The 22,977-nt window shown below is 42.4% G+C and overlaps 1 protein-coding gene across 1 annotated transcript; it reads left to right on the plus strand.

Moving 5' to 3' along the window:
* Positions 1–1,016: 1,016 nt before the first annotated feature.
* On the plus strand, positions 1,017–22,877 carry RARS1 (arginyl-tRNA synthetase 1). Its single transcript, XM_081899146.1, has 15 exons — positions 1,017–1,309; positions 3,489–3,623; positions 5,233–5,427; positions 8,145–8,256; positions 9,305–9,405; positions 10,733–10,854; positions 11,739–11,859; positions 13,282–13,411; positions 14,290–14,394; positions 15,632–15,810; positions 16,624–16,733; positions 18,279–18,384; positions 21,191–21,363; positions 21,524–21,771; positions 22,663–22,877. Exons 1-15 carry the CDS (start codon positions 1,265–1,267, stop codon positions 22,770–22,772), a joined length of 1,992 nt encoding a protein of 663 aa, XP_081755272.1. The 5' UTR covers positions 1,017–1,264; the 3' UTR covers positions 22,773–22,877.
* Positions 22,878–22,977: the final 100 nt, after the last annotated feature.

Here is a 22,977-nt window from a genome sequence, read left to right on the forward strand (position 1 = left end):
TTTTGAGTGTCTGCGCAAGCGGCAAAACCCGAAGTAATGTGCTCCGTTACTTCCAGGTTGCCGCGGAGCACAACTCGAACGCGCTCAACCCGAAGCACATTCAACCTGAGTTATGACACTACTTATTTCCCTTAAGCACGTCAACCTGGAGATTTTTTTTCCATTGCTATAATAGTTCCCAGAGCATGCCAAAATATTTTCCAAATTGCATCCTGATTTGTTTTTGACGTTTTATTGAGCTTAAAAGGCCATGAAGAGTCAATTTAGAATTCCATCACTGTAAAGAAAGAGGGCAACACTATATGATAATAACATTGCATGCTGTTACCTCATTGGGTCAAGTATTCACTCTGAAAAGGGAACTGGACCATCATCTCAGTAGAGAGCTTCACAGCTGGATAATAATAGAAAGGCAAATGGGCTTATGGGTACATCTTACCAGAGGGGATAGTACTGGATGTGGCTTTGACTCGATGAAGAAAACATTTTAATGTGTTCAACTCTATAGATTCTAGTAGTGACGACGAGATCCTTGCAGTTCATGGAGTCGCTAATTGGAAAATGCTTGTTTGTATGAAGCTATACCACAGCATATTTTGCATATAAAGGGGCACTTTAAAATATAGACCTGGAAGTGAAGTTATGTCCTCGAATTTGAAAAGGAACTAGTGACCATTAACAAAAACGGGGGCTGTGGGTTTGAAGCCTGGTATTCCAGGTCCCAACACACTATAACCACTACACTACACTGCTTCTTTAGACACTAATCTGAGCCAGCAATATATATAGCACGCTTGCCATGCTATCTGTTTATAGTGGGAATCATTTATAGTGCGAATCAGTTCCCCAGCAAGTGCCGGTGTGTTTATCCGGCGTCTTCTCCCGGTCCGCTGGCATTGATGAGGCTCGCTGCTATACACCTCTTTTTTATTATGATTTTTGCTAGCGAGGAGGAACGATCCCTTGAACTAAAAACAATAATCATTTGGAAATTTGGTCCGTTGTGGGCGGGAAGTTTGCCGTTTTCTCCTCGCTCTGCTTGGCTTTTGCGCGGATTTCGCTCAGGGGGGCTGGACAAAAAAGACACCTTTGCCTTGGAAGAGCGGAGCGCGCAAAGGGACCGGTAGAGGGGGCGCAAGAGCACGGAGCACCAGCACGGAGGCAAGAGGGCTTTTTCTCCCGCTGCCGCTCTTGCCAGGAACTCACCATAGAGAACAGGAGTTCCGCTTCCGGTCCTGGTTTCCCTATTGTCTGACCCGCGAGGATGGAGGTGCAGGTGGCTCAATGCGCGGAGCGGCTTCAGCGGCAGGTCAGAGGCGCGTGCGTCCTTCTCTTTTATGGGGCGCGGCTGGAAGGCGAAGAGGAGCGGGGGGCTCGGGGCGGCGGCGGCAAAAGGGGGCGGCGGCGGCGGCGGCAGCGCGTGGCTGCTCGGAGGAGGCCGGGCGGCGGCGGCGGAGGGAGGCGTTGCTTATTCTGCCGCCAGCGCGGCGCTTCTTTCCCTTTCGAGGCTCTTACGTCAGCGCAGACCCCGCTTCTTCCCTCCTCGGTGTGAGCGGGTCTCTCTGCAAGGCGTGTGAGGCGTTCTCGCTTCTTCCTGGCTCCTTAGGGGGCAGGGTCGTTGGATGAAACCTTGACGCCAGCAGAAATGATTCTAACCAGGGCTGCCCGCCTGCCCTTTTCGCCAGCTCAGTTGCCCCTCCCCGCCCTCTGCACGCTTCTCTCGGGTCAACGTCTGAATTGGGCAGGGCCCCTGCAGAGAACGAGAGAGAGAGAGGTCGCAAGTGCATATTAGCTCTCATGGGCCATACGTTGGGAAGCCCCCCTGTGTTGGAATTGGCAAAGCTAGGTTTCCTAAGGGCCCCTGCCCCGTCCTTTTTTTTATTATTAACAAGAAAATTCCCCTGCCCTCGCCCATTGATCAGTTATTTGTATTTTCGCACAACAGTGCAGTATAATTGAAGGTAACTGCTACGTTCTTGTTAAACCAAAATGAATCTCAAAAAACCGGAATATATCCATTGCCTTGGGCACGGTTGGATGGAGACGCTGTAAATTTGTAAATGTACTTGTAGAAAATAAAATATCTGGAAAGTAATCATTCTAAGTCATGTAACGATTCTCTTTGTAAACCGGATACATGCAATAACTCTTGGCAGAAGGTGAATGGATTTTTTTAAAAACCCTTCGGTGCTTTTTTATACCATATTCCAAAGCTAAAGAGGCACATAGTTACATTTAATTTCTAGCATATGTGGGCATTTCTTAGAGAAAATTTCATTTATAGTAGGGTGCTGCTCATTACTAGCCTAACTTTTAGTTAGCTAAATAAATAAATCTGAATCTGCTAATAGTAATTTTATTTCATAATAAATTTCTAATAACTATAATTTTGCCACATGAGACACACTTCAGTCACAAGTTTAGGTGTGGTTAGCAATTTAATGAAATAGTTCATGAACTAGTTTTTGAGCTGGGGAACATGATGGGTAAGCCATGTGGAGACTTGTTCTTTTTTTGAAATGTAGGGCATGTTGTTTTGTTTGTGCTTCTAAAATAATTTCTGCCAGGTGTTTGAGAGAGGCAAACTGAAAGAGTAGATAACCTGCAGCATTTTGAGGGCTACACTTCATAATAATTTTAGTAGTGGAAACTGTTCTTTCTGATTTTCATTACTTCAGCCCTCAGGATAAACTTTATATGATAAAGTATTTACGGTATACACATACAATATATTGGGAGGTCCTAGAAGGTCTAGGCTGCAAAAGGAAACAACAGAGCAGGTTTGTTGAGAGAAAGGGACTGATGGCTTCTGTTTCTTCCACGGCATAGTTTTGTGTGGCACTTTCATTTCTCAGGCAGTTGTATTCCTAGGGTGATAGACAAAATATTTTTGATGCTGCCTTTGATTTGTATCCAGATTTGATAAGGGTGAAGGTAAACATATTCAGTAATCAGCCAAAGCAGGCAAACTGTCTCTGATGTTGGGGTACTTTGCATTCAGTTCTGGTTTCTTAGTTTTCCACATAAAAGAGGAAGCATGGTAGGACCTTTTGAATAAAATCATACTGATAGGTAACAATAAATTCTCATCACTCACTCAGGTGGTGGTGAAACTCATAATGGATTATCTTTGCTCCATTCAATCAGTTCTGCTTGCACTGCACAGAACAAGCCTACATTTAATGGAAATCTTAGATGATATGGTTATTATATGAATATCACAATCAGCAATGTTTGTCTACTGTACGTGTTGCTAGATAAAGTCCTATAATATCAAATTTTTAATGAAAAGCTAATGTCATTATGCTCCACCAGTCTTTTCTTAGGGATTGGTTGGTGAATTTGTTTCTACTAATTTTTAACAGTGTAGTTAGTTTAATTATGGATAATAAACACTAAAGATTAAATTTTGATGCAATCCCTATCGTATATTACCATAGGGTAAGACAGAGCAGGTTATATACTACTGGTTCTATTTTGCATCCTAGGAAAAGGAAATCAAGTTTCTGACTGCAGAAGTTGATCGTTTGAAAAACTATGGATGTTTGGGAGTTTCCCCAAATTTGGAAGGGTTGCGGGAAGAGAACGCAAAACTTAAATATCGCTTAAATGTTCTACAAAAGGTATGTTCCCTTTCTGAATAGTGTGAAGTGTGCAAAAAGTAAACGAATGGTTATGACTGTCGTGATTCTCAAAATTATCATTTGTCATTGTGAAGAGAATGAGAAAATGTGATTAACGCAGGAGAGATTCCCCCCCTTACTGTTGAAATTATTCTGCTTTTGAAATTTGTGCAGTATTGTTCTGTTTTACTGATACGTTGACCCTTAAGACGTTCTTTTTAAAATGTTATGAAGAACCAAAAATAGTTAATTACACAGAAATGCACTTCTATGTTTGATTATGTTGTCTAGGGCTGGGTGATAACCTGGTTTTAAACATTGCAATATATTACTAGCTAAACATTGTGATATATCAATATATCACAATGTCTGAAATAAGGATGAAGCTATGCAGAGGCATTAGCTGGCTTCACGGTTTTCCTCACATTGTGATTTTCCCATAACACACACACACTGCCACGTCAAAAATTATGAAACTGATACCACAATATGGACTTCAGACCTGTTTCGAACAATATATCGCCCAGCCCTAATTGTCAGTATTCTTGTTCTTTGACCTGGGGTGCAACTACACCAGCTGTTTCCCCCTGCGTACATCCAAGGAACAAGAATGCCTGGATAGGACAGTTGGCTAGAGCATGATGCTGATAATACCAAGGTTGCAGCTTCGGTCTCCATATGGGACAGCTGCATATTTCTGCATTGCAGGGAGTTGGACTCATAGCTGCCAACATTTTCCCTTTTTTAAGGGAAATTCCCTTATTCCGAATAGGATTGCTCACAAGAAAAGGGAAAAGTTGACAGCTATGGTTGGACTACATGATCCTCAGGATCCCTTCCAGCTCTACAATTTTTTGATTCTAAGAGTGAGAGGCTGCACTTCATCCTGGTAGAGTCTCTGGTGCTGTCAATTAGGGCTGTACTTTTGGTGCTTTGAGAGGATGCAAGAAAATTGCTGCTTCGTTTAACAAGGCAATCCTCCCAAATACTTTTGCGTACATCTATCTGGGAGTAGTCAAGGAACATTCTCCCCTCCCCAAATCTATCAATTCTGCTCAGTGAAAAAGAGAGTTGCAACCTGCTTTTTAAAGTAGCAGGTTTTCTTTAAACCACCAGCAAGTCTACTTGTAAACAAATGACTATTTGCAAGAATATTTCTTGAACATGAAAACCTTATGCTTGCTGCTTTCTCACACAGCAGGCTTTTGAAGCTGTGACAATCTTCATTCTCTTTAGCAGGGTATTTTATTTACAAATCATTTCTGTGTGTGCAGCTATTTTATCGTTGTACTCTGAGCACATAAAGAGAGCGTGCCTCCCTTTATTCTAGGTAAAAATAGATGGAACCTGACACAGCCATCAGGGTTTGTTAATCTTGGTTCACCTGAAGTCTGATACGTTTTGTAAGCAGTGCAAAGCTTTCCTTTGCCTGTCAGCTGGAAGAACTTGTGTTTCTGTAGAAAGCAGATTAGGATTTATGTGTGTTTGTGTTTACACACACAATTCATTTTAATCATGTGCTATGTTTAGGGTCCTTGAATTGAGATGCACTGTTCCAATGGGCTCCTCAATCTGATGGATGGATAATTAGATTTGTGTTTTCATTTAGAGCCTTCAGGAAGAAAGGAGTAGAAGCAAGCCATCAAAAAGCATGATTAACATCAATAGTCGCCTTCAAGACATTTTTGGGGTGGCTATTAAAGCTGCGTATCCAGATCTAGAAAATCCTCCACTGTTGGTTACACCAAGTCAGCAGTCCAAGTTTGGCGACTATCAGTGCAACAGTGCTATGAGCATAACCCAGGTAATTCATAATGTGAGAATTTGTTGTTGTTCTCCAGTGCTGTATCCAAACAGCACAAACCCACCCTGCTGAAAATATACATTGCTCAGCTTTGTGTTAATGTTGTAGTTTGAGTGGAACAGCGAAAACCAACCACTCTATATCAGCTTCTCTATTTCTCACAGAAATCTAGTCTACAATTGAGGAATCTTTTCCTGCACTCTTCTATTGTTTACATTGCCACATTTGAATGAACACAGTACACAGCAGACAAGTCTTAAAGCATTTAAAATGAAGAGAATCTAGTCACATGCAAACATGAAACATCATAAAAACTGTGGGTTTTCAGTGTTGCACCAATGGGGTTCTGCTGGTGCAACAGGATTTCCATTCATCCGTGTACCCCAAAAAATCTGCTCCAGAGGGTCCCCCCATCTTTGGGAGCTGATCTTGAGAACAGGCTGGAGGGAACGTGACAGGAAGATCCATTATTCAAGCAGAGCTGCAGCGTTGGCTCAACCTTGGGAGGATTACATATCAATTATGGAAAAGCCAATATAATTCTGCCTCTGGAGCAGGGGTGGCGAATGTGGGGCCCTCCTGGACTACAGCTTGCATCATTGCTGCTGGTCATACTAACTTATTCCCCTCCCCATTTTGGCTTAGGGAAAAAATACATGTTTTGTTTTTTAAAAAAATGGTTTAATTTTGGCTTAACACTTTCTAGAATCTTACTCATTTGTATTAATATGAAGCAGTGATTTTCATTTTTGTAAACTGTCCTGAATAATGTACATGCTAGAATGTCAAGACCTGTATTTCCATATAAACAAATAAAATAACAGTAAGCTAAATCCTGAAGTACAGAACAGCTACCTTTTTTAAAAAAAAAAACCACCTCTAAAATCCTTACCAGTATAGTTTCCCCCTTTGATTTAAAAATCAATGTAAGTTTGCAGTGGAAGTTGGACTTCTTGTCACATCCCTTGGAGGATGGTAAAGTTACTAAGCAAATTGGCCTGGCAGAGATCTCTTTCCAAACAATACTGTTACGTGCCAGCCAGCAGCCTCTCGGCATGAACTTCTTTTGGAGAAACAGCTCCACAAATGTGTGTTCTCTTCTTCATAGAGCTCATTAGCATATGCCCTTGGGTGTCAGCCAGCCCAACAGAAGCTTGCAGTGCCTTTTTAAAATATTTTTGACCGCTGCTTTACCCCAATTAAGTCACTGTTAGGAGTCTTGTCTGGTGCAGGTTTCTCAATGTCTGTATTGTTTGTATTCCTTGATATCATAAGGCCTCCCCTCCCTCCCCACAACTTTTAACAGCCCCTCCAGAGATCGGCATGGACACAAGTTGCTTTATGGAATGTCTCCACCCTGATGCACTTTTTGAGCTCTCTCTCAGCCAGTGTTGACACCCAATACATGTCGCTGCTTACTTTGTGCAGTTTTGCAAGTGCTAGATGTTTGCTTGGCTGATCGTTACTTTCATTGAAACTGATTTCCGTAAACAAACCCCCCCGGCCATTTCCCAGACACTAAATTTGTTTTGAAATAGTATTTGTTCCTTTTAAAAAAAAGAATCTCCCACACACCCATGCACCCACCTCCACACACTTTCCAGCCATCAAAAAATATTTCTCATCCCAAGTGAAGCAATGAAATTTTTGTTCTGTATCAATCATTCTGGACACCAGCCATTTGGAAACTCCTGCTTTTATCTTTAGCTCCTGCTCCACGTGAAAGAGCAGTTTCTTGATGTATCGTGCAACATTTTTCAGAACACTCACTTGACAAAACAGCAAACATGTGGAAGCAGAATTCTAAAAGGTGAAGGGAGAGAGCTGTGTATGTATGCAGGCAGGAGGGAGGGAGGGAGGGAAAGCAAAGGAGAAAGCAAGCAATATATCTCTAAAACTAATAGCCGCCTAGCCCCTCCAGCTGAGAGTGCAAGCACAATATGCTAATGAGCATGTACAAAGACAAAACACATTTGTGACAGCTTTCCACATTGGCAGGGCACATGGAGAGACTGTCGCCTGGCACGTACGCTCTTGTCGTTTTTTGAGGATTGCTTTCTGAAGCCGAGCAATACATCGGAGAGAGAGTACTTGCCATAGAAAGACTACTTATTAGAAAGGAAACCTAGAATCACCCATATTTTGCCGTGGGAGACCATCTGGTTGTTGTCCTTCTCCAATACCAATTCCTTTCATAAAGATCAGTGGGTTCCTCCCTTTTGAATGTGTAGAACAGCTTTTGCAGTCTGGTGCCCTCTAGGATGTTTTGGAATGCAACTCCCACCAGCCCAGCCAAAATCTGTAGGACTCCAGGTTGGGAAAGGCCAGTGTAAAAGTCATCTGTAATGAGTTATGCATCTCAAAAGATGCATACTCAGAAGAATCATTTGAATTGCTCTGGCTTACATGTGGCAGATGTGGAATTGGCAACTGTCTGCTGCTCTCATTTCCTTTGACAGGAAATGGCAACAAAGGACCACACATATGCTTGAATAACAGTAGGGTCCTAGGGTATTTATTCAGTTTGTGATTGCCTCTGCTATATTTACCCGGTGGGATTTTCCAGGCAGGCTGGTTTCTTGACAGATTCCTGTGAAAAGGGAATTCCATTTTTATCACAGCTGCTCAAATGATATGAGCTTGTAGAGCTTTGCCTCAGGTTCTCTGTGTTCTCCTCAGTCAGGGATTGCGCTGAGACCTCTTGCTGTGTCTTTCAGATACTGCTCAAGACCAAGGAGCAAAAAGTGAGCCCGAGAGAAATAGCTGATAAGATTGCCAGAAACATTCCTGACAATGAATGCATAGCAAAGATTGAAATCGCCGGTCCTGGTACAGTTACTCTGTTTTTACTTTTCTGGGACATCTAAATCTAATGTTATGAAGTATTATGATGAAATGACTCAGTAGAATTCTGAGTCCTTTAGAGATGAACTTTAGAAGGACAAGGGGAATCATCTCCCTAAGCTTGATGCCTATTCACCCTACCAGGAATTCTGACGTGTACCTCTGTGACATTCTGGCTTCCATAGGCAGACAGCTTTTAAGGCAGAGGAGTACAGTCATACCTTGGAAGTCAAACAGAATCCGTTCCAGAAGTCCATTCAACTTCCGAAATGTTTGAAAACCAAAGTGCAGCCTCTGATTGGCTGCAGGAAGCTCCTGCGGCCAATCGGAAGCTGTGGAAGCCCCATCAAGCGTCCGGCTTTCAAAAGAACCTTCGAAAACCGGAACACTCATTTCCAGATTTTGATCATTTGGGAGCCGGAATGTTCAGTTCCCAAGGCGTTTGGGAGCCGAGGTACGACTGTACTCAGTTGGGAATTTCTTAGGAAGGTTGCACCATGTGATAATTCTCTGTGAGTTTCAGCTTGGTATTTGTGGCAGTTGGGAAGCATTTTATTTAGCTCTGCAGTTAAAAATGAATGTGGTTCTTTCAGAGAGGTTAGCAGCAATTTAAATGAAGAAGTTTTGGAAAGAAATTAAAATAATCTTCCTTGTATAAATATTATCATTCTACTTAATGACATACATTACCTGAGTGCTTGCAAAATAAAGAAGAAACTTGTATTGAAACCCAGCGCCCCTCAGTGAAAGTGGTCCTCCTAGCAAACTAATTGCTGACCAAGGCTGCTTACAGGACAGCATGTGTTGTCTGGACAATTGGCTTCTGTTATTTATTGATCAAAACCAATGGCACTTTGTCCTTGTATTATTATCAAATTGATTTTTTCCCTGTCACTGCAAATGAGTTGCCCTGTTATGGGTAATCCTGCAATACTGTGTTTTTAGCAAAATATGTGCTCTGTGCAAAGGAAATCAAGGCCTTAATATGTATATAGTCTCAGGAATCATTTTCACTTTTTATGTTTTTCTCAAGGTTTCATTAATGTGCACTTGAAAAAGGATTTTGTATCTAAACAACTAAGCAGTATGCTGGTGAATGGAGTTCAGCTGCCTGCTCTTGGTGAAAGGAAGAAGGTATGACAGTAAATGGTTAACTAGGTCTTGTCTTAGGTAATTCTGCTTAATGTTCAAGGCAAAGTGTGCATTTTCAGATAAACTATTTCAATTGTTTAATGTGCACTCAGTCTGCAAACACGCAAGAGCAGGGTTCCAGAGCCCCACATGGCATGTTCTGTGCCCTTCTTCTGGCAGCCCTCAGAGAAGTTCCTCCTAAGGTCTGAGGTGGCTGTTTGCAGCCATTCCTTACCTCCCCCGCCCCCCCCCCCCCGGTCTTGTTAGCGTTAAAGTGTTTTATGTGAATGGACGTCTTTGGTGTTCTAATGTTTGACGAATGTGAAAGGGGACATTTTGAGTTGTGCTCTGTAGAGTGCCAAGGATTCTCATTGAATGTTCTCCCCTGCACACCAGCTACAGGAGAGGCAGAAAGTCCCATTGCTTAGTCGTAATATTTAGTTGAATCGCCTTTCACTTTTTTAAAAAAAATATTTCTTGGACAAGCTCTGTGAATCAACTTTTAGTTTTTTGTTTGTTCAGCACCTTTGACACCTTGTGAAAGGGTCAGTGGCCCAGTTTGTAGATAATGCTAAGCATGCACATGCAGGCTCCTGGAGAAAGAATTGCAGCAACTATGCTCCTCTCCTGATGGTGTTGCTGTGCTACACAGCACTAAGCTATGGTTTGACATATCATTACATCCAAGCCAAAATTTGGGGTTTTTGCTTCAAAAATCATGAGTTGTAAACCAAGAACAAACTTTGGTTACAGCTCATGGTTTGTCTGGAGCATGACAAGTCATAAGCCTGGGTTTGGATAGGGCCCAGATAGCATGAGAGCAGCAGAATTAAGGGAGGAGTGAAGCAGTTGTAATCTTCCCTCCAGAAGCCTGCATGTTTCCCTACTCATGCTAAGCCATGGTTTGGTTTAGTGTTATGTTTGAGCCAGGTCAGTTGGGTGCACAGTGTGCGTAAGCACCAGCCGCCATGTAGAACTTGCACAAATGAGCACCGTAAACAGGATTTTATACATTGTCCTGTCAGTGTGGATAGTATCTGAAGGTGTCCATAACTGAACAGCGTGAACAAAATATTTGGCTCACTTAGGCCCTGTGCATATGCAGTACGCAGTGCAGGAAGTCATTCAACATCATTAGGAGATTATGTTTAACGAACGCATAATATGCACAATTCTCTCTTCATGCTTCCCACAATAACCAGTGAATGTGTACAACAGCCAGTGTTCATGTGCATTTCCTAATTGCAGATATATATAAATGATGCTTCTTTGAAAAAATACCTTGCACTGTTATAATGCGCATATTTTTCATTTCTTGTCCTACATAAAGGTGGTGATTGACTTCTCCTCCCCTAATATTGCAAAAGAGATGCATGTAGGTCACCTGAGATCAACTATAATTGGGGAGAGCATGTGCCGCCTCTTTGAGTTTGTGGGGTTTGATGTACTAAGGTAAGTCCAGCCATGGTAGAATTGCACAAATGCTCAAAATGTATATGGACACACACTTTCATTTCTTTTGTCAATGTGGATTCTCAGTAATTACCCATACAGCAGTGTTGCTGTGTTCCATGGAAGTGCTATTCCTTTATGAAAATCACTGCAGAACCCTATGTTTTGAACCCCGCACACATCCACCTTTAATTAACCTTACTTTTCCTTCTAGAACTCTTTCAGAAACACTTCCCCCCCCTTTTCTCAGAGCCTCTCAGCGTGCCAAACCCTTGTGGTGTAGCTGCAAGGCATCTGGGAACCCTGCACAAGGGGTTTTGACAGGGGTTGTCCCACCCACCTGTCAAATTTGGTCTGCGGGGTGGGGCCAGATAAAGATCTGCCCCCCCCAATTCCCCACCTTTGGCTTAAATGCATCCAACTTGCCCTTTACCTACAGTCCTTGACATTTGACATACACCATGCTACACAACATTGAGATCTAACTTGATTTGAATGCCAATGCAAGTTGCTTCCTAATTATAGCCTGGAGTCACCTTTCTTCTGCATTTCACTCCACAAACGTCTCAAAGCTTCAAGGGAAAACAACTGTCTCTATCCTGTAGTAGATATAACTTTACTGTAACAAATTTGCCTAATTAATTTAGAAAATTAAATCACCTTCCAACTTGTTTTTCTGGAAAGGATAGTGTATGAGTTGCGCAATAAATTATGCCCATAATCCCCAAACAAACCACATATAGGATTTTTAAATATTTTGTTAGCAGTCCATTTCCTTCACAGGAGCACTTCAGAACAAGCCTTGTATCTTATCCACAGCTCTATTCAGAAGATATTTCAGTTCTGCTTACAGTCTCACTTGTTTTGTGATCTTTACTGTCTAGATTAAACCATTTAGGAGATTGGGGTACCCAGTTTGGCATGCTTATTGCTCATCTGCAAGATAAATTCCCAGACTATCTGACTGTTTCTCCTCCCATTGGAGATCTCCAAGCTTTTTATAAGGTATGTTTTATTTCAGATATATGGTTACCCCTCCCGTTGTTGTTGTTGTTGTTGTTGTTGTTGTTGTTGTTGTTGTTGTTGTTGTTGTTGCTGCTGCTGCTGCTGCTGCTGCTGCTGCTTAACATTGCTCAGAGCTGGGTTGTAACTTGTAGCCCTCCAGATGTTGCCCTACCCCTGGCCATGCTGCTGATGGGGCTGTAGTGCAATGACCTCTGGAGAACCACAAGTTAGCCACCCCTGGATGAGAGGATACTAATAGCACTTGAAAATGTATACATCCTGCCTGAGGGTTTTGCTCTTGGCCAGACCAGAAAGAAGTACTCTTGGTGAAGGTTGAGGGAGGGTTTAGAGCACTTAACAAAATAAAAAATCAAACGGCAGCCATTTCCTTGGAGGAATTTGAAGGAAGTCTGTGTGAACTATGGTTGCAATCTATGCTTGTAAACGTCTACAAAAATGTATTTTGCTGTAAGACTTTCATAATGATTGAAGTGAGTCAGTGCAGAGACTTAGGATGAGGGAGTGACTTTATCATGGGAATAAGTTTAGTAACAAACAGTGGGTGAAATCAAATGTTGTACAAGCTGAAGTAACAGCACTACCTCCTTCCTCTCCTATCCCCCCACCCCTTGCAGCTTCTGTGCTCTCCCAGGTCTGCTCTGAAAGGTCCCCCAGCCATCCAGAGCAGATTGTGGAGACTGCAGCAGATAGAAGAGGAGAAAGTAGTTCCACTGGGTGAACAGTTTGATGTCAACTAATATTGCAAATGTTTTAATCTTTTGAAACTTCCATGCATCATAACCCTCCTTATTGAAACAAAGGCAGTTTATATAAAGATTGGACTAATTGCTGAGTCACCTTTTTGAAAAGGGTAAAATAAATATGCAAACAGATTCTGTATACTCATTTCTGATGGCTTAAAAAGCCCAATCCAGGATCTGTATGCGCAAATCCACATGGATTTGATACTTTTCTTCACCTATTTCTAGAGGGGGGTAAGAGGGCAACAATATTGGATCAAATTCTGCTCTTGATCAAATTGTTGACAGCATTAAGTATAATTCTTGATTATCAATTTATCTTGATAATTTATAAAATGAGAGTTGCTGGGATGCAGGGCTCTTCGGTGATGACTAATTCTTCAGTTAGTTCTCATTGGAAACTTGGGGAATCCTCTCCAGATACTGCACAACATTTTATATGTGCTAATACATGGAGAAGTTCAGGCTGCTGTTGGTGGATGCTCCCCTGGGATATTAATGGCAAGCATTAGGTGACTCAGTATTGTCTATTTGATCTGTTTCAACCATTAAAAGTATTTCTCTTTACTATTTATTACCTGTGCTTTTGTTTGGTTTGATTTGTTTTATTATACTGTGGAGGATGTTGTTTCATGGTGTCTGTGTATTCTTCTTAACCTAGGAATCTAAGAGAAGATTTGACACAGAAGAGGAGTTTAAGAAGCACGCATACCGATGTGTGGTGCTATTACAGAGCAAAAATCCAGATTTCATTAAAGCTTGGAAACTTATATGCGATGTGTCCCGGAAAGGTGACTAGGAATTATGCTACCTCTATCTTTTAAGGATTCACCTCTTTTTCAAGTGGACCACTTTTGGCAGTTGAGGATGATGAGGATTATTATTAGTGGTGTTGTTGAAGCCCTGTAAAAAGACTGGGATTTGAGGGTGATAGTTTCAGGAGTCACAACAAAGAGTCTTGTGGCACCTTTATTTTGACAAAATCTTTTCTAAACTAGATGCATGGAGTGAGAACCTCAGGTGCTTTTCTGTGTGTGTGTGCACGTGTGTTTCTGTGTATGTGTGTGTTCACACATACATATATAGGTGTGAAGGAAAACAAATTTAAAAGTTGTAGCTGAATGGCAATGCAAAAAGTAAAGTTAGAGTTTAGATGTGTTCAGAATGATTCTTTAGAGCAGCATTTTAGTAAAGGGACCCCTGACCATTAGGTCCAGCCGTGGCCGACTCTGGGGTTGCGGCGCTCATCTCGCTTTCTTGGCCGAGGGAGCCGGCGTACAGCTTCCAGGTCATGTGGTCAGCATGGCTAAGCCGCTTCTGGCGAACCAGAGCAGCGCACGGAAATGCCGTTTATCTTCCCGCCACAGCGGTACCTATTTATCTGCTTGCACTTTGACATGCTTTCGAACTGCTAGGTTGGCAGGAGCAGGGACCGAGCAACAGGAACTCACCCCCGTCGCGGGGATTTGAACTGCCAACCTTCTGATCAGCAAGTACTAGGCTCTGTGGTTTAACCCACAGCATTTTAGTAGTAGTGAACAAACATGACCTAGCAGGGCTGGTCTAAAGCTAGTACCTCAATTTCCTTATTTTACTATGATGTTGATGATGCATTATATGAAGTAAATGAAAGGGCTCAAAATTCCTCTTTTCACTCTTTCTTGGTCAGAGTTCCAAAAAATCTACGATTGCTTGGACGTTACCATAATAGAGAGAGGAGAATCTTACTATCAAGATAAGATGAGTGATATCGTGAAGGAGTTTGAAGAAGGAGGTAACTCAACCATTTGCAGAATGGGGAATTAAATTCCTCAAGACTATTTTTCACCATAGTACAATGGGTTTCTAAAGCTCTTTGATAAGCTTGTATTTTACTATAGAAGAAGTGGGGAATCCTTACCACTACCACCCAAGAACCACAGTCCTTTAGAGAGAGTGTGCTGGGGGAGGGTGGTCGCATGGCAGTAAAACAGTCCCATCCATTCAAGCATATCCCATGAATCCATTCTTGCTTGTGCATGCGCGCGCACACACACATACACAGACACAGACAGACACTCTCTTCCCTACAATTTGCCTTGGGAGAAAACTTCTCATTTCCTCCAATGGCAGGGCTCTAGATCTGGTTAGGGATCCTGAGGCAGAGAGGCTTTAACACTTTGCTTTCTTCTGTAGTCCAAAAGTAGATAATGGTCCTGCAGCTGCTGTTAGCTTTAAGGAAAAAACTCCCATTGAAGCAAGTTGAAGTTCTTCCAAATGCAAATTAGAGGTGGCTGATCCAGATTAGGCAGGCCCTCAAGAGGCAGCAAAAGGTTAAAGCTTCCAGATCAGGAATGAACACTGGCTTCAGCTCCCCCAGTTTCCATACTAGCTAGGAAGGAAGGAAGCCCCTCATTCTGTAGCCAGCATGAAAGCTAAGGAGTGGAAGGCCCCAGGGACCAGATGGAAGTGCTGCAAAGTGGGAACGAAAGGTTATTCAAAAGATGGAACTGTGCATTTGGGAAGATAATGTTCGAGCACTGAACTACATGCAAATGCTGCAGCAGGAGCACTTATGGAAAGAACCTCTCAGCAGGAGGAGAGATCCTAAAGCCTACTACTTGCCCTCCTCACTACCACCACCCTCCAGGCTGTGTTTACTGTTTTCTTTTGTTTAACCAGCCTCTGAAACCAGCTATGAGGAAATGACCCAGAGGTGGTTGAGCTCTGCTGGAGAGAACTGGGAGGTGCAAAATCTTTTTAAACACTCATCCTTCCTGCCAGTTCTCACTAGCAGGTTCCCCTCAGCACCCACATTTATGTTATCTTGGCAAATGTAGGTATGGAAAAAAGCACATCCCAGGATAATGTGTAGGTTCTAACTCTGTATACCTGTCATGGCATTTTGTAGCATGGTAAAATAGGTTGGTTGTTAAGTGTTCTTCATTGAAAGGTTTTTATTTGTACATTACTGTGTAAAAACTACCTTGCTTTCCAAACCTTATTTCTCATTCATTTATTTCTACTCTTAGGATTTGTGCAAGTGGATGATGGTCGGAAGATTGTATTTGTTCCAGGGTTTTCCGTTCCCTTGACAATTGTGAAATCTGATGGGGGGTTCACATATGACACCTCAGACTTGGCAGCATTGAAACAGAGGCTGTTTGAAGAAAAAGCTGATTATATAATTTATGTGGTAGATAGTGGACAGGTGAGTTTCACTGACCTTTATTTTGTAGTTCTTTTTTTAAAGGTTTTTAGCTTTTTGAGTGTTGGTGTGACACTAAAACTACACACTAGTGTATTCTTCTCTTTCTAGTTGCTTCTCCTTTGTCTTAAAGCAGGAGCCTTAAGAGGAATGGTTAAGAGTTTGGGTATGTTTAGCTTGAAGAAGTGAAGACCAAGAGATTATATTGTAGCTATCTTCAGATGTCTGAAGAGCTGTCACATGGTAGATGGAGCAGCTTGTTTTCTGCTGCTCCAGAGGGTAGCACTTGAACCAGTGGGGTTCAAATTACAAGAAAAGAGAACCTGATAAAACATTAGGAGGAACTTTCTGATAGTAGCAGCTGTTCAAAAGTGGAATAGGCTACCTTGCAAGGTGTTTTTAAGGTGTTGTTACCACTGTATTTATATATTTATTTAAAGAAAAAAACTCAAAGTAGTTTACAGCACATTAAAACATTAAAAGCGACACTATCCAGAATACAATATTACTGAAGAAAGTCAAAGACTAAGTATGCATCTGGAGTCACAAAATTAACCGGAAACTAAAATACTATCTTAAATATTTCAAAAGAAAACATTACAAAGGAGGTCGGCTACAGAGTGCACATTTAATGTAGCAAAGTTAACACATGTAGAGATTGGAATGTCATCTGCCAGGGACTCTTTAGTTATGGTTTCTTCATTACAGGGGGCTGGGCTCGATGACCCTGAGTGTCCCTTCCAGTTTGGCATTTCTATTATTATGTTAGTGCTGGTGCTTTACCATTAGTTGTTTTAATGACGTGTTGCTTTGCAGGCTGTGCACTTACAAACCATATTTGCAGCGGGTCAGATGATCGGCTGGTATGATCCCAAAGTGACCAGAGTGACTCATGCTGCTTTTGGAGTGGTGTTGGGAGAAGACAAGTAAGTTTGCAGATAATTTCTTCAGTATACAGTAGACTGAATTGTGTTGGTATTCACAGACTGGAAAGCTCAAGATTCCTTTCTGTTGAAGATGTGTCATGTGATCACCAAGGAACTCCTTATGTGCATTGGCTTTGTTCTTCAAATCTTCTATCCTTGTGTTTATGTACGAGCACCCCATAGGCTGCACATTAGAAATTCCAGGCTTCCCGCCTTCCAGCTGCAGCTCCTTGTGCTGCTTCAGAAACGATTCCAGAGCATTTCCCACCTAAAGTGTCTTCTGGGTGTGTGTGCAAGGAACATGGTAGTTATGGTAGAAAGTGTGCCTCTTTAGATTCTGTACACAGACTTTGGCAACCCTTGTAGCTCTTGTAGATTCTGATTGTTGTGCATTGCTATAGTTATTGAAAAATGCAATGTTAAGAATAGATAAATCCTTCAGTGAATGTGGGTCTCAATGCTAACATAATCATGTAGGAATAATGTAATGCATTGTATTGGTTGTTCACTTCTAGTCAACATGTAGATAACTTGTAGATAATAGCAGATGTGTTCCTGAAATCAGAAATTTTACTATAGGACTTAACAGGATGATGTTTTGTGCTATTGAATAACTGGACTCATCTGTTGCATTACTGGTTCCCAAACCTTTCATTATGAGTGCCTCTCTGGGCCTAACTCTTTTTCTGTCTTTTGAGATTGAAATCATCTACCAAATTAGTTTGTCGAGTTTTTCTTATTTGTCGGCACACTTCACATTTAGAGAATAGCCATTACTATTCCAGTGTGACCTTCATTTTGCACTTTTCTCGTTCAGTGTATGGCACTGCATCCTCATGGCAACCTAGTGGCCCATTGCAAATATTCATGCTTCTGTGTTGTACATTCGGAAGCTTCACTGTTATGTTACAATATCATATATTGGTTTACATCTGTTCCCTTGTTCGTAATGATTATAATGAAAGAACAGCTGTGCAATCTCTTTCTTGATATGCATGTCAGGATTCTGCTGTCTGTGCTGGAAATTGGAAATTTGTGCAACTATATCTGCCCATTACACATTATGTACTTTTTATGGGTATTATTATCTGTTTTGGCAGCAATCACAAGTTAGGTAGTACTCGAGAGCAGGTAGCAGTGCACTGTTTTGCTTTGGGAACACTTGCTACTTCTGCCTTCCCCTTTTTATAACTGACTGTCCCCATTCCTTCCTGGGGCTGTGGTGATCTTTCCTCTCTCTTTTTCCTTATCTAAATACATTCTGTATCTCTATATTAGTTGGATTATAATTCTGCTGAATTGTAGTGGTATGAGTGTGGCCACAAATTTAAAATTATGTAGTTCAGTGATGGAGTGCTTGAGCTGAAACAAAATATTTATTGTATCTTTCATGCAACAAGGTGTGTGTCTGGGATAATGTATCTATGTTGGTGAAAAGACCAGCAATAATTTCACTGTTTGACTGTTTTCATCTGGAGTGAAACTTTCTACTTGAAAATGAGTTGTCTACTTTGAAAAGCCACAATTTCCATCTTTTGTTGCCAGAAAAAAATTTAAAACCCGTTCTGGAGATACAGTACGGCTGATTGACCTTCTTCAAGAGGGACTTAAGCGTTCAATGGACAAACTGAAGGAAAAGGAAAGAGATAAGGTAACAATGGGCTTCCTTTTTCCAGTGTCAAGAAAGTAGACTTTTCTTCTACTATCTGGTTCTTGTAGGGACGCGGGTGGCGCTGTGGGTTAAACCACAGAGCCTAGTACTTGCTGATCATCAGAAGGTCGGCGGTTCGAATCCCCGCGACAGGGTGAGCTCCCGTTGCTCGGTCCCTGCTCCTGCCAACCTAGCAGTTTGAAAGGACGTCAAAGTGCAAGTAGATAAATAGCAACCGCTCTGGCGGGAAGGTAAACGGTGTTTCCGTGCGCTGCTCTGGTTTGCCAGAAGTGGCTTAGTCATGCTGGCCACATGACCCGGAAGCTGTACGCCGGCTCCCTCGGCCAAGAAAGCGAGATGAGCCCTGCAACCCCAGAGTCAGCCATGACTGGACCTAATGGTCAGAGGTCCCTTTACTTTTACCTACAGTGGTACCTCGCAAGACGAATGCCTCGCAAGACGGAAAACTCTCAAGAAGAAAGAGTTTTCCGTTTTTCGAGGTGCTTCACCAGACGAATTTCCCTATGGGCTTGCTTCGCAAGAAGAAAGCCCATAGGGAAATCTCTGGGGACCTCTTTTAAAATGCTGGCGGTTGGGAGCAAAGACTTTCGCCCTCCACCGGCCTTCAGAAGAGGTCCTGGACCTCTTCTGAAGGCCGGCGGGGGGCAAAAGTCTTTGCTCCCCCCCGCCTGCCTTCCCGGGATAGCGGAGAAGCACAGCGCGTTTCTCCGCTATCCTGAAGGCTTTTGAAGGCAGGCGGGGGGAGCAAAGACTTTCTCCGCTGTCCCGGGGGCTTTTAAAATGCTGGCGGTCGGCAGCAAAGCCCTCCTGTCCCCAGAGCTTGCGGGGCGGGAGGTGGGGAGAAGGGCTTTTCTTCCCACCGCCAGCCTTCAGAACAGCCTTCTGAAGGCTGGCGGTGGGAAGAAAAGCCCTTCTCCCCCCCCCAGCCTTCAGAAGAGGCCTGGTCTGAAGGCGGTTTCCATAGGAACGCATTGATTGATTTTCAATGCATTCCTATGGGAAACCGTGCTTCACAAGACAAAAAACTCGCGGAACGAATTAATTTCGTCTTGCGAGGTACCACTGTATATGGTTCTTGTAAGGGAGCATGTTGCTGGCTTGTAGCACAAACCAAACCCAAGATCTGCCGGGGTTAAGAGTTCAGCAGATCTTGTCCTTTCCCAGTTATGCCAGCTTAAGTCCTTCACCCGAGCTCATCTGGCAGAATTTAAGACAGTAGGGCAGAACAAGGAGATAATTACTCAATTGGATCATGTGACTTAGCAATCCAGTGCAATTTAGTCAGCAAAAAGGATAGTGTAAGTGAAATTCTTCTGGGGAAGTTTGGAATAGGCATGTTACGCCAGCTTTCTAAAGCTATGATTGTTCTGTTAGTCTGTCCACATATTTGTCTAGCCTCATCATATGATGGCAATGAATTTGCTGTGTTGCCAATAGTACTTTTCCCTGACTGTGTCTGGGAGTTGACCTCACTGCTTAGTGTTAGGAGAAAGCTGTTCAAATGTCTCCAAAGTGAAATATGGTAGCATAGACAGTTGGTGTTCATTCTCATTCCTACAAAATCATGTGATATATTCTGTACTTAACTATGCAGAGCCCCAAAAGCATGTGCACCCAAGCACATTTGAAAATGTATATGAAAAGTAAGTCTGTGGGAAAATGAGCAGAAAGATTTGTTTTCAGTGGTATTGACTGCAGACACTGTCTTCTGTGGATGTCTGGATACTGTTAGGATTACAGGATAAATGAGAAGTAATTCAGCGGACTAGCAAAACTAGTGTGCTTGTGCAGAACTTTCCATTCACATGGATATGACATTTTATTTCACAGTGCCAGTGTTGTTACTTAAAAGCAAAGAGGAGGAAGATGGGGTCTGATCTTGATAATTTCTTTTTGAATTAGGTTAGCTTTGGATTTTTCTCATGGAAATAGGTTAAAGTAATGAATCCATGTTATTTGTCTAACTTGCAGCATTCACAATTGTGCTGCAAAACACCAAATATAATTTGGGGGGAATAGGTCAATTACCATAATAGGTAAAAGTGGAACCACCTGTAGGAGGGCATGTGTACCTCTGCTCATCAGAACCAGTGTACAAAACATGGTTGGCTATTACATTATGCTTATTTGAGAGTTTCCCAGGGGAATCTTCCAGAGGATTAGGTAGATAACATGAGGTCTTGACCAGGGGTGGGCAGTCTGTGGCCTTCAATTTGTGATTGAATTACAGTTCCCATCAGCTTTAGGAGCTGTGGCCAATGTTTAGAAATATTAGAGTGCGCTACAGTCTTAACCACAAGGGCCACAAGTTCTCTATATCTGCCTTGGACTTTTTCAAGCTTCACTTTTTAAGAATATTGAATTTGAAACATGAAAATAAAAGCCCTGCCCGCCCCCAAACTCTGTTGCTTGAACTTTTTGTCTGGTCTACAAAGTAAATCTTATTTGCATTCCAGTAGATGGCAGCAGAGGATAAAATGACAGGTTAGTAGATCAGCTTGTGTGTGGCTTCTGCATGGGGCATCAGCTTCATTTGCTCAGAGTAAAATTGTCCCAAAGCTCTACAAAGCCCTGGTCACCTTGCCAGGGGCTGTGTAATTGCTACCACTTCCATGGCTGGTCTCATACTATGTGAATGTATCAAGCTTCTGCCCAAATGATTTCAGCTGTTCAGAATATGTTTGCCTTGGGTTCACTTCAGTTGCTGTTCAGTTTAGGTTTCCCCAGTTCTGTCCCCTGGTTTTGTGGTGCAGCCTTGTCATAATATGTTTTATTTCTCTCACAGGTTCTTACTCCTGAAGAACTTAAGGCAGCCCAGACCTCAGTTGCCTTTGGATGCATTAAGTATGCAGATCTTTCCCATAATAGAATAAATGATTATATCTTCTCTTTTGACAAAATGCTTGACGACAGAGGAAATACTGCTGCTTATTTGCTTTATGCCTTCACGCGAATCAGGTAAAGAAATTCCTAGCTTCTAAATTTAAGACTTTGTGAGGTTTAAATACATGTATTGGACAATTACAAGCTGATACTGCTGCATTTCCAACTTCAATGTTGGAAGATCGACTCAGCTGCATTCCTATCGGATCTAATATGAGACTTGTTTTTGTGGCAGATCTATAGCAAGGCTGGCCAATATTGGAGACGAGACACTGCAGAAGGCAGCTACACAAACGGAGATAATATTGGACCATGAGAAGGAATGGAAACTAGGCAAATGCATTTTGAGGTTCCCTGAGATTTTGCAAAAGATTTTAGATGATCTTTTACTGCACACCCTTTGTGACTACCTCTATGAACTGGCTACTACATTTACTGAATTCTATGACAACTGCTACTGTGTGGAAAAAGACAGACAAACTGGTGAGTTAAGTTCATTTTAAAGGTGAGAATGGACAAGTATAGAGGGGTGCAGGGGGCCAGAGAGAATAATGGATGTAAGGGGAGGTACCCAGTCATATAGCTTCAATGTTCTTTGTAAACTTAAAGGGTAGAAACATCTACTTTATGTATGTGTTGTGGCAGAGGGGCAGCTTAACTTGAATTTTGAGAAAGAGTAAAGGTTATTCAGGGAGTTTTTCTATGAGTAGAATAAAACATTTTAGAGGAAACTACTCTTTCCCCCTTTTGGAACTAAGTGGTCCATTGATTCAAATTCCCAAGGCATGGGGCAGTGGTATCATTTTCTTAATTGAGCAGCACAGTGGCAGAGCTGGTGGGTGGGTGATCCCAGGCACATTTTTTGGGGGGGGCGCAACCAGGTTTCCCCTCCACAAAAGGGGAGGCTGCTGCTGTTTAGGAAGTTGGTGGGTTTAAGAAAGCCTGCTTCTCAGCTGATCAAGTGCCCTCCTTGCATGAGCCAGAGTGGGGGCTTTGTTAAATTGCTCTGCGGGTGGCTGTGTGTCCCTCAGCAGAGCAGTTTTAAAAAGCTGCCTGCCCACTTGGTCCCTCTGTGGTATGGTGGCTGAGGGAAGTGCTGCTGGGTGAAGCCTTCATACCAGTCCTAGAGCAGCATTGCTTCCCCTCTCCACTGGGCTCTGGAGTGTGAGTGCAGCCCCCATGCTAATTTGCAAGTCTGGGGTGTGATTGGACTGTTTCGAAGCAGTGGGCTTCCACCGTGCCCCCTTGGGATGTAGCAGAGTACTGTGGAGTACTATTGTACAGAAAGGGACCAGAGAGAGAGACAGCTGGCTCTGCTGACTAGTAATCTGGATAGCAACATATCTCACTTGTTTTTTTGTGTCTCTTGTGTAGGCAAAATAGTGAAAGTGAACATGTGGCGAATGCTCTTGTGCGAAGCAACAGCTGCTGTTATGGCAAAAGGTTTTGACATCTTGGGAATCAAACCAGTGCAGAAAATGTAACTATGTTGACTTTTCAGATAACTTTTCTACACACAAAAATGAACTATTTAGTTGACTATTATGGCCTATTTGAAAAATAAAAATGTTTAAGTTTCATTGTCTCTACTCCATGTTGTAGGGCAGTATTTATTGGAACTGCTTAGATCTCACTGTGTATACAGGTGTTATGCCAGTTTTTGGTAAAACAAACGATCATTTTGTGCTT

This window comes from Podarcis melisellensis (genome assembly GCF_964234715.1).
Source record: "Podarcis melisellensis genome assembly, chromosome: 2".
NCBI lineage: Eukaryota > Metazoa > Chordata > Lepidosauria > Squamata > Lacertidae > Podarcis > Podarcis melisellensis.